The following is a 12,550-nucleotide window of genomic DNA, read 5'->3' on the forward strand; positions in this document are numbered from 1 at the left end:
CCCGCATTTGCTTTGTGTTCTATGAGCATTTTACTAGTTCATCATAAAGCTCTTTCACAAAACGGACAACCTCCCAATATATTCAAACACAGGAGGTTTCTTTTTCTTGGATTGCTTCTTTTTGGGCCGTCTGTCCTCCTGCTTTCACCAGGACTGATTGCTCTCTGGACCTCTGTACTGTTTTCATTTTGGGACATTTTTGAACAGCAACCTCTCACTTTGGAAGCAGAGAAAAATGTGTGCAAACTGCTGTCTCTAATGGGAAGCTGCTCCCTTTAATACATTATAATCTTTATGAATATTGTTTGCTCTTTTGCCTATGGAAGCTTTGATTAAAAAAGAGAGAGAGAGAGAGATACTTGTAAACTCCAGGGTTAATATGTTTATTCAACATGTCAATAGTTTGCTAGATAACCATTATTGGAGCATTGGTCAAGTAGACTCATTTAAGTTTTTGAGACTATAACTTGCTTAAGATCAGCCAATACTATTGGAAGAACATAGCTTATAGAAGCATTGAACTCTAAATTACAACATTCCCTGGGCTTTGGGAAAATATGGCTTATTACTGACTATGAAATTAGACATTCTGGCTTTTGCAAGTTGCCTAATAAAATGGAATTCTAAATGAGATTTTGTTTATGGAAAAGATTATATTTTGGCAATAAGGGAAACCCTTAATTTGTTAAGTATGATAAAATTAAAAATATCATTAATTTTTTAAATGTTGTAAAAACTTACCACACTCCTGCAATTATTTTCATATTTGTGTTTCCTTTATTTGCATAAATAATAAGGGGGCTATTATAATGTACATACTATTTTATATTCTGCTTTTCTGTTTCCAAATCTTTCTATTTTCATTTTAATATATCATATCTTACTCTGAACAATGATTTACTAAGCTATAAGGTGATTTCTGTCTTGTTAGATACTATGTCAGTGATATAAAGAAAAACTGTATTTTAGGTTTTTTGCTTTGTTCTTGCTTTTGCTTTACTGAAATGATTTCCTAATATAAATATATAGGCATGGGATTATAATAAAAGAGTCTGAGCTTTGCTATATAGAGTCACATTGTTTTAGAAATGTTACATTATGAATGTCACTAATGTAACGTGCAAATTAGGCAACATTTCATGACCTGTTTCAAAATTTCTTGCTACATGCCTTTTAAAACTTGGTTCATATTTATAAGTCTATAAATAAACTCTTGAAGTGTAGAGTAATAAAATAGTAATGATTAATAGAAGTGCTTCTCATTTATCTGAATAGTTTTAAAAACTTCAGAAGCAAAAGTAATTGATCCGCCTGTTGATTAATTCTGAGTTGAAGATTTTTTCTCTTTGCAAATCTACGAATAACCAACCAATAGCCTAGTCAACATGAGGGGAAAAAAGGCAGAATAATTCACGTTGAGGGCATTATCCTCAATCTTGGAAAATGTATCTTCTCTGTAGAGCTGGAAATATTAATTTGAAGGAGAAATTAAATCAGCTCTCAGATGGATCATTTTAACAGCTCACCGTTTGCCTAGAGAGCTAGGTTAATGCTCAAGTTGTTAAATCCAGTTTTTTGCTAGTTTTCTATGTGCTTTATGGGCTTTCGTTCCAGAATGTCACTCTCTTTTTTTTTTTTTTTAACAATCTGTTTGAGACAGCGCTGCCTCTGTATCTATTATTGTTCAAAAGTTTATAAAGGTCTCAATTATCCATGAATGAGTGAGATCATGTGGTATTTTTCCTTCATTGACTGGCTGATTTCACTTAGCATACAGAATGTCACTCTCATTGTTGTGTTCAACATTTTGAGTTTCCTCACATGGCATAAGGGTCCTTCACATAAGTCAGCATTTAGCCCACATTCCTTAAAAGGAATGGATGGGCTTTTTAGTAACCAGTTGTTATGTTAAATGGGAATTTGAGTAATGTAAACAAAGCATTTTTGCCTCCAACTCTAGCTGAGTCATTGGAAGGAGATGTGCAAAGCCTGGGAAAGAATAAGGATCTGGCCTTACATTTTCCCAGCATCAGCGGAACTCTCACCCTATTTCTCTCCAACTCCACATCCTAAGAGGACTGAGCACAGATTGTCTTTTTCTTGTGACTTTCGGGTGACTTCTTGCAGGGGAGGCTGCCTTCAATAGGAACACTAAAGATGCCCCGGGAACTCACTAAGTCTTATTCGTTCTGACAGGGTCTGCGTGGAGAATCTGGTGAAGGCGGTTACCGAGGAGAACCTGGGTATCCAGGCTCACAGGTGGTATCAGTGAACTTGTTTCTAATGCTAAAGGGTATTTGTTTAAAATTTTAACTTATATTCTTTGATAGGGATTTCACATATATCCCAGTGGCTTTGGATACCTCCCTTCCAGGGCCTCTTCAAGCAAATTATATAGCCTCTCCTATGGGCAGGTTAAACCCCAGTAGCTAATATTTACTGAGCTCTTATATTCTAGATACGGCCCTACACTCTTGTGTTAACTCAATAAATCCTTCAATGGGGGTTTATTATCCCCATTTTACAGGGGAGAATTGGAGGGGGACAGAGAAGTTAGGTAAATTGGCCAATCTCACACAGCTAATAAGTGGTGAAGATGGGATTCAGACTCAGGAAGAATAGATATAACTCTCTCCTCTTAATTACTGCCTGTTCAGATTACTCAAATCATATTTAATTCATTAAATTTGTATTCATCGTGGCAGGAAAAAATCAGCAACATATTTATGAAGTATATGTTATACACAGGGCATTTTGCTAATAGGCCTGGGACATCCAGACCATTAAGGCAAGGATCTTGCCCTCAAGTTCAGTCCATGAGGGTTTTTTGGTAAACTATTCTGTGATAACTAGAAATTTAAACTTCTCATCAGTTCTTTTGGGATCTTCTAAATTTAACCCAAATTCCTCATTCTGTAAACACTTCTGGAATACCCTCTACATCTTTCTTTTTAAAGGTCAAATTGTTTCAAAGTATCCTCAAATGGAAGAACTTAAACACATCAAATTTTACTAACACATTGAGTCATTCTCAATAACTTTAAAAGATCCTACGAGTGTCAGAAGATAATTTGAGAAGGTTTCTGCCATTTTTCCACTTGGCAAAGATACTAAAGGAAGAAGTGGGTAATCAATGTGTAATTACAGATTGTATTTGATAGAAAATAGTGTTGAACAGTGGGGGAAACAACTGAGATGTATTTTTGCCTTTTTTTTTTGATCACTGGCTCATTTCAAATGTGGACCTCCTGCTACTGTTGTTTCCTGGCCTTCTCCTTTATATTCACTGTATTATACTGCTGAGTGCAAGGGGAGCAGGTTGTGTGGTGAACCATGAGCCGGATAATCGATGAAACCTCTCCTTAATTCTTCCTTCCCACTGGCATGTGGGTATGATTCAATACCCACAGAGGTGATTCGATACTTCACGCAGGAGGATAGCAGCCATGATCAATGCTTCTAATAGGAAAGCATTTCTCAGAAAAGCTGGAAAAAATTAAAGTGTCAGAAATCAGTACAGTAAAATAGATTGGGGAGGAAACGAGCAACTCCCCAGCAATGTGCCCAGTGAGAGTAAGTCACTTACGTGTACTTTTGGTTCTTGGTAAAGTCAGAATGCAATTTCTTGTTTAGCCCTTGTGGATATACAAGGAAAAGGTTGAGTTTTCAAAGGAGATCACTATCCTTACCGTTTTTCTTATTCCCCTTTTAAGAATTAAAATTAGTCGGGTGAATTGAAATATAAAAACAATGTTCTCAAACTTTAGTACTCATCAGCTTCAACTGGAGAGATGGTTAGAAATACAGATGTGAATTCTGTGCTTCAGTTGGAATTGGTTTGGAGTAAGTGTACCGGGGGGTGCCCCAGAGTACAAGTGCTGCTTGATTAAAATGTAATACATGAGATAGTGATGGGCCAGGACACCTTAATTTGTGCTCCCATCAGCATCCAAGATGGTTTTGTGGTTACATGGGAAAAAATGATGTAGCTCTGCAAAAACTGGTTGAATTTTAATTTTATCTTTGGACCAGGGGCCAAGAGGAAGGCAAGCACCACCAGGAACTTTTGGACAAAAGGGCTTACCGGGTGCTCGGGTAGGTTTGGAAAACAAAAAGTTGCAACACAGCTGCTCAGTTCATACACCTGAGTGTCCCTAGACAAATAACATAAAGCCACACTGTTTCTTTCTGGGATCTGTGGGCATCAGAAATGTCTAGAAATGAGCTAATTTGATGCAGTAGACATTGCTCATCAGGTATATGCCCCCTTCTACTCTAAGTATATAGTGGGAATATAGTGATCAATGAGATTGAGTTTGAACCTCAGGGGTGTGTAACATCAGCTCGTACTTGCCTATGGTGTAACAACAACAACAACAAAAGTATAAAAGAGGAATGAGTGTCTAATTTACTCCTCAAAAGCATTTAAAGAAGCATTACTATCCCAATTTTATAGATAAGGAAACTGAGGCTCAAAGGCATTAAATTACTTCTCATCTGGGTGGTAAGAGGCTGAACTGGCCTCTAACTTATGTCTCTTAGTACCTGTTCTATAACCGATACAATATCCCGGTGTTTCATAGAAGGGTCAGACCAGATAGGGGCAGATGAGTGGAGTGGCTGCCTCAGGAAGGAAGCTTTTGAGATACCTTAAACCTGAGCAGCCTGATTCATGTCAGGGATAAGAGTATCCAGTGATTTAAGATAGCAGTTCCAGGAGGGCCTACACCCTAGTTTTGTCCTCATTCTCTTTCTCGGCTGGGAAAATTCCAGCCCCATAACTGATTGCATTATTTTCGTTCTCATTTGATATTATTTTCTATTTGGGAAGGGTGAAAGTCCCGGCATTTGTCTTCCTGACCTCTTAATCAAATGGTGTTTCCCCTCAAATAGCCAGGTAGTTCCTTCAATTCTTGGTATGTGGGAGACATGGCCTCTTGCACAGAACATCTTACTTCCCCATCCCATCCCCCAACTGAGGTAAAATGTGTATATTATGCATTTTCTATGTTGGAGGATAAAATTAATTGCATTAAAGATATTCATGAGCATATTACCGCTTCCAAACCATTTCAATAATAACAAGAGAGTCAGATATTTAACTTTGTGGCCCTTTAGGTGATTTTGGTTATGGTCTTGTTACAGGGGAATCCTGGACCTCCAGGGCCAAATGGTTCAAAAGGAAAAGCTGGACCAAGAGGAATGAAGGTAAATGTTAGAGAAATATTCTTCTGAATATACAACTAGGGTTTTCCTCTATGAATCTCTCCTTATGTGATTATTTCCAGCATGTGTTTCTGATGTGGTTGGTGATGATAGTGACTGTCCATTACCTTTTAGTTGCATAGATGGATACAGAGAAGGAAAGACATATAGACAGACACAGAGAAAGATGAATAGATGGTCCCTTGGATCAGTAGACAAGGACATATCAATAGGTAGATAAGTATATGCATTCACCATAAATGCAGATTCACACATTCACACCTAGAAAAAGCCATAGCAATATAAAATTCTGTAACTGGGGCTGCATACCTGGTTTTGCAAATTTTCAATAATATCAAATTTTTAATTATATTTTTAGTTTTTTAATATTTAACAAAAGTCTAGAGGAAGATATTTACCTTAGACTGTAGGATGATGCCAGTGGGACTTAAAAAGTGTGACTGTAAAGTTTCTAAGGAAAACTATATAAAGTTGTACAAACTCATAGGAGAAAATTAATGTCACCTTTGTCCTTCTTTATATAAGGGAGAGCATGGTGATGCAGGAGAAAGAGGCCCCCGGGGTCAGCAAGGACCAAGAGGACAACCTGTAAGTCTAGTTTCTCTGTTTTGGACTCTCGATGGAATTTCTTATTTCTTATTTGTTTGTATTTCACATAAAATTCTCATATTCATCATGAGTGTTTGGGGTAACAAATATAACATCATCACCAGAGCTGGTGTGAATCTAGAGTCAAAGCCTCTTAAGTTTTTCATATATGTAAAGAATCCAAAGATGTCTTGGGGTTTATTTTGTCTTTTCACATGTTATTGAAGAGGAAAGTGCCAGTTAACCTCTTATGTTTGACAAGGATGTTTTACAAACATTTGAGCTGTTTAGAAATACAGAGATGCTCAATGAAACATTTTTTTTTTCAGGGAAACAAATAAGACAGCCAATCAGAGGTGCAAACTTAGACTGTCAAATTTCAGAGGGAAGGCAGGGGTGGGTATGTAGGGGGGAAGAGATCAACCGAAGTATAACCCTTGGATACAGACAATAGGATGGTGAAGGCCTGGTGGGGGCAGGGTGGGCTAGAAGGGATCATTGAGGGAAAAAAGGAGGCATATGGAATACTTTCAACAGTAAAGATTTAAAAAATTATATTTTTATTATCAGTATTACAGAAGTCCCCCCATTTTCCATCTTTTTGCCCCCCCTTCATCCAACTCCCGCCCCAACCCTGGCCTTCCCCCCACTATTGTCTGTGTCCATTGGTTATGTATATATGCTTACATTACATGTTCTCTCCACCCGCTTCCCCACTGAGATCTGTTATTCTGTTCCATGCACCCATGGGGAGGTGCAGACTTTTAAGGACATGAATTTGATTATCCAGAGCATAGACATAATCTTTTTTTTTAAATATATTTTTTTGATTTTTTACAGAGGGAAGGGAGAGAGATAGAGAGTTAGAAACATCGATGAGAGAGAGACATCAATCACCTGCCTCCTGCACATCCCCTACTGGGGATGTGCCCGCAACCAAGGTACATGCCCTTGACCGGAATCGAACCTGGGACCTTTCAGTCCGCAGGCCGACGCTCTATCCACTGAGCCAAACTGGTTTCGGCTAGACATAATCTTTGAAGACCAAAGACCATAAAAGGTTTACTTCAACAGATAACACTTCCAAAGACAGGGCTATGCATTTTCACCTTAGTCATTGCACTGAATGTAAGATCGTTAGTTATTTTATGACTATTTTCAATTCAGCGTCTTATTGGAATGGGCTTTATGAGAGCAACGTGTCTTTCCTGAAACTCATATTTCGGAGATCTCTCTCATCAACAGTAGGAAGGACCTGTGTCTGTTTTACACTCAGCACTACAATTGCATTTGTTGGCAAGGCGAGAAAATAAAAGCAGGTCTCAGAAGCTTAAACTTAAATGAGGCAAGGAAAAAAAAACACAGAACAAGATTACTGTCAAGTGAAATGTAAGGCAAATATTGTTTTGCATCTACACTCAGTTCAGATGATGAAGTTAACACTGTTTGACTTTATTAAAACATTCTGATTTAAAATAATAGTAAAGCTTGTTTCTATTGACCTTTTTGGGGGGACAAACAAAGCTGGGGAGCAGTGTCTTTCTTGAAGGTGTCATTTCAGGGATGCTGGAGGGTGTTGGACATCTCCAAAATACACAGTTTAGGTCTCTGGGGTTACAGATACTGAACGCTCTGCATGGAGTAACAGCAAATGAACCTCATCCGCACCTTTCCTCATTGCCATTCATTTTTGGCAATCTTCTTTATCTTATTTTAATAAGATTTCAAACTTTCCTTCTTAGCTATACGAATGGCTTAAAATAAAAAATTGTTCTTCTCAGTTAATGTACTTGATTCAGGTGCAGTATTTGTCTATTCAGTACAAGGTGCCTATACGTTTCTGCATTTACCCTTTATTATAGAAAGCTCATTGTCTATATGTAAAAATGCTAAGATTCTGTAGTATTATCAACATTTTCATAATTATTATCGTCAGCACTACCTCTACCACCACCATCTCTACCACCACCACCATTATCCTGACCAATATCATTGCCAGCATCATGACCATCACAACCATTACTACTCCCTGGCCAACAACATCACTATTACCGCCACCATCAGCAGTAGAATAAGGACCACTTACCAAGTACTTGCTCTGTGCCTGGCATCATGCTATGGACTTTCCATGCATGATCTCACTCAATCTTCCAACCATACTAGATAGATTATATTATTATTCCCATTTAACATATAAGGAAACTGAAGCTTGAAGAAGTTGAGTAACTTGCCTAAGGCTACTCATACAACCAGTGTTGGAAATGGAATAAAAATTCAGGCCTGTCTGAGTTTACAGTGTATAAACGTATTCACTAAACTACATTGCTTCTATCCCAATCTTTCCCCACAAAGTCTGTCTTTATCCCTAGGGATTTACCAATTCTGGAACTTCTCCCATTGTTCCTTTATCCTACCAGGAAAGCGAGTTTGCTCCAGGAGGACTTCATATTGTGATTGGGCTTCTTACACCCATGGTATCATTTTGCTGAAGAGGGGGTTAAAAATGAAAGAAAATACAACACATTTATTTATATAATGGTCTTTAAAAACTTTAAACCCTATTCCATCCTTATCCTTGGAAGGTAGTCTAGTGTATATCCCATGAGGCTGGGGTAAAACTCCATCAAGCCCCTTCTTCTTTCCCCACCTCCTTGCACTGCTGATTTTTCCAAGGGTGCAGATAATATTATCAACCAAGTGTTGATCTGGGTGACTCTACATCATCTTGTGTCATTTTCTTAGGGTCTATTTGGTCCCGATGGATATGGACATCCGGGAAGAAAAGGAAGAAAGGTGAGAGTTACCTTACAGAGTATTTTGAACTAAAGACTATAGCTTTTATTTTATTTTACTAGAATAAGAGTTATTACTCAAGTGGCACGACAGGAATGGTTTCTATGTATTTTTACGACATGTTGTAGCTGCCAGAGTTTCCTCCTTAAGAAAGAAAAGCTGGTTTTGTCACTCCCTTATTTAAAAATCAAACTCCTCCCCTCATCTTCTTTCTACCCACACCAGATTTCCTACCCCAGCTCTGGGCATGCCAGGTTCTTTCCAAGCTCCTTACCTTTGCACACACTCTTGCCTCTATTTGGGATGGCCTTCCCCATCTCCCTCCTTTGGCCAATTTTTACCCATTTTTCTAAAACCAACTCAGATATCAACTTCTGTGGAAGACAGAATTTGTTGTCCTATATTCTGTGTTCCCAAAGCACATATTTTTTTAAAAATATATTTTATTGATTTTTTACAGAGAGGAAGGGAGAGAGATAGTTAGAAACATCGATGAGAGAGAAACATCAATCAGCTGCCTCCTGCACACTTCCCACCGGGGATGTGCCCGCAACCCAGGTATATGCACTTGACCGGAATCAAACCTGGGACCTTTCAGTCCTCAGGCCAACGCTCTATCCACTGAGCCAAACCGGTTTTGGCCCAATGCACATATTTCTACAATAGCCCCTTTCCATTGTAATTTATTCCTGCATATTTGTCTACCTCCAGTTTGTGAACCTGATAGCAGAGCTGCATCTTCCTCCTTTTTGTATACCTGGAGCAGAGGCTGGCACAGAGTAGGTGCTCAATAAGTATATTTACATATTCCTACTCCCATAAGAAGCTGGTGTTTTAACATGTAGTTAGTTCTGTGGAATGATGAACAGTGTGGGACCTCAGGGATCATCTCCTTTAGCCTTGTTAATTTACAGATAAGAAAATTGAGACTCAGGGAAGTGCAGTAACTTGCCTGTGGTCACATAGCTGGTTAGAGACAGAGCTGAGCATAGAGACTAGTTCTTTGGAGCCCCATCCTGGCAAATTAAGTCTTTCTTCTCCAGGGGAGAGTTTGCATAGCAGGGAATTTGGGTAGAATTCAAATGTGCATGTTTTGAGCCACATACCACCTCTGAGCTGAGCACAAATGCTAGTCTCTGCTTATGGTGATACACATAACATCGTGGAACACGCAGATTCACTCCACATTTGCATGAGTTTTTCCTGGCAAGTCATAATGGTCTCACTTTAAGCGGTCCTTACCGCTGCTTGGCCAGCAGGCTACATTTTCCTTGTCTGTTCACGCTCCTCTTCTCTGAGCGATCTGTATCATACCTGCTCCTTTCTTTAGATCATTCCCAGCATAAACAGAGGTGGGAATATTTCTTATGTAAAAAACCCCCAAACCAAACCCCTGATTTAAATATATACTTTCTTAGCCCATTTCTCTCTGGCAACTCTTTGAAGGAGTCGGTCTATACCGATGGTTCCACTGTAGCTGATTTTACCCTCCAGGGGCCTTTGGCAATGTCTGAAGGGATTTTGGTTGTCAAAACTGGGGGAAGGGATGCTATCGTAAGTAGAGCCCGGAGATACTATTTTTCGTCCTATATACAATCCACAGGACAGCTCCTCACAACAAAGAGCCCTTAGGTCCCAAATGTCAGCAGACCAGGGTTAGAAGCTCCGCTTTCTTTCTTCTGGTTCGCTAACTAATGACAACTGAGGCTTCATCCCTTGACGTTCCCCACGCAACTTTATGCTTTAGTTGAGGTAAAACCCACGGTGCTAAGTCCAGTGGTTAGTTCTCTGCCCTTGTCATACTCCGTGTCTCAGCAGCACTTGACAAAGGTGATCCTGGGCTGGTTCTTGAAACCTTTCCTGTCTCTTCTGCCAGAACACCCACCTTCCTGGTTTTCACTGGCTGTTCTTTCTCAGTCTCCTTTGCCGGATCTTCTGAAAATGTTCTTGAGCTCTAACTATTGAATCTCCTTACATTTTACTCACTCTTAGGTGAGTTTATCCAGTCCCATGGCATCAAGTGCCATCTAACCTGTGATCTCCAGTTTATTTCTTCACCTTGGATCAATCTTCTAAACAAACTCCAAATGTTTCCACTTGTCTATCTAATAGGCACCTTAAAAGCATCATGTCCCAAAGCAACATTTCTCTTCTTCTTTTGTTTGTGAACCTTTTAGTATGAAAATATTCAAACATATATACAAGTGGAAAGACATATACTAATGCCTCCCCCTATGGATCCATCACTTAGCTCAAACAATGCAATGCCCTTCACCAATTTTGCTTTGTTTTATTTCTACTCCCACCCACTTACCATCTCACCATTTTTTAGAAGCAAATCCCAGATATCATATATTTCATACATAAATATTTCAAGTTGCATATCTGAAATATTCTTTAAAAATATAAGAACCACATATAAGAATCAACCATAATCCTTTAATATCATCAAACACATCCAGGGAGTCAAAACTGATTTTGCTGACAGCCTGCTCCTCCTCTAACCTTCCCTGTCTCAGGAGGGGAGACTCTGTCCTGCTAGTTACTCAAGACAGACACTTGCAGTATCTTTAATAAGTGCCTTTCTCTAACTCCCTACCATTAATCCATCAACAAATAATGGTGAGTCTACTTTCAAAATACATCCAGCATTTCATCACTTTGCATCCCAACCACTGCCACCCTCTGGGCCAAGCCAGCATGATTTCCCAACTGGATTACAGTCGTAGGCACCTAACTGGCCTCTCTGCTCCCACCCTTGCCTCACCTAGTTAGTTCTTCATGCAACAGCCAGAGCCTCCTTTAAAACACATAGTCAGATCATGCCACTACGTTACTCAAAGCCAAGCTGTGGCTCCTGATATCATTCAGAGTTAATCCCATTGTTCCCTACAAGACTACACAATCTAGCCCCTCTGTGAACTCTCTGACCTCATTTTCTCCTGTCCCCCCCCTCCCCATCCCAACCCCATCCTGCTTCAGTGTTCCTCAAGCATCGCACACTCTTGCCTCAGGGTTTTTTAAAAATATGTTTTTTATTGATTCTTAGAGAGAGAAGAAGGGAGAAGAATATATAGAGAGAAACATCCATGAGAGAAAGATATCCATTGGCTGCCTCCTACACGCCCCCTACTGGGGATTGAGGCCAGAACCTGGGCATGTGCCCTGACCAGGAATCGAACCAGGGACCTCTTGGTTCATGGGCTGATGCTCAATCACTGAGCCACACTGGCTGGGCTTGTGTCAGGGTTGTTGTTGTTGTTTTTATTTTAAATGTTCTTCCCTCTGCCTGAAATGCTCTTCTCCCAGATATTTGCTTGGCTTGCTTCCTCAATTTATGCTGGTCTTTGCCCTAATGCCATCTTTACTGAAAGGCTTTGTCTGACCACCTTATATAAAATAGTATCCCTGTTCCCCCCATTTACCCATGTCATTCCTTGTCCCTTAATCACCTTTCTGGAATAGCATTTATCTCTTCCCGATGTATTATACCTCTCTTCCTCACTAGTGGGTAAGTTCCATGATAGCAGTGGTCTTTGTTCTGTTCACTGCTGAATTCCCAGTGTGTAAGGAAGTGCCTGGCACACAGTAAGTGCTAAATAAATGTTTGTTGAATGAATAATTGCTTTGTGGTATGCCTTTGGTCTGACAATGAGGATCTGCTTCCCAGCAGCCAATTTGATGCTCCTTCCTGTCTTCCACGGGATGGGGCCTCTGGTTACTTAAACTGATAGGTTAAAATGCTTAAGAAGGCAGTTTTATTACACATGTATCAAGGAGGGTGAGGGATTTGTAAAAATCATGTGCGAGTTGTTTCACAATGAATTGTAGGAATAAAACATGGCCACTTGAGATTAGCTCACGATAATGTTTGATATAGTTGTTTTTTCTGGTTCCTGTTTGGGTCTTTTCCCTCAAAAAGTTATTTCTCCCCCTCCCCCCC

The 12,550-nt window shown here is 39.6% G+C and overlaps 1 protein-coding gene across 1 annotated transcript in view; it reads left to right on the forward strand.

The window, feature by feature from the left end:
* Positions 1-12,550, forward strand: part of LOC102761905 (collagen alpha-4(VI) chain) — a 102,221-nt gene that overhangs the window by 64,822 nt on the left and 24,849 nt on the right. The window contains exons 22-26 of the mRNA XM_015568067.1: positions 2,197-2,259; positions 4,033-4,095; positions 5,146-5,208; positions 5,752-5,814; positions 8,557-8,607. Of these exons, the coding sequence (XP_015423553.1) occupies positions 2,197-2,259; positions 4,033-4,095; positions 5,146-5,208; positions 5,752-5,814; positions 8,557-8,607 (303 nt within the window). The remainder of the gene's footprint in view (positions 1-2,196; positions 2,260-4,032; positions 4,096-5,145; positions 5,209-5,751; positions 5,815-8,556; positions 8,608-12,550) is intronic.

This window comes from Myotis davidii, unplaced genomic scaffold (assembly GCF_000327345.1).
Source record: "Myotis davidii unplaced genomic scaffold, ASM32734v1 scaffold962, whole genome shotgun sequence".
In the NCBI taxonomy this organism is placed as follows: domain Eukaryota; kingdom Metazoa; phylum Chordata; class Mammalia; order Chiroptera; family Vespertilionidae; genus Myotis; species Myotis davidii.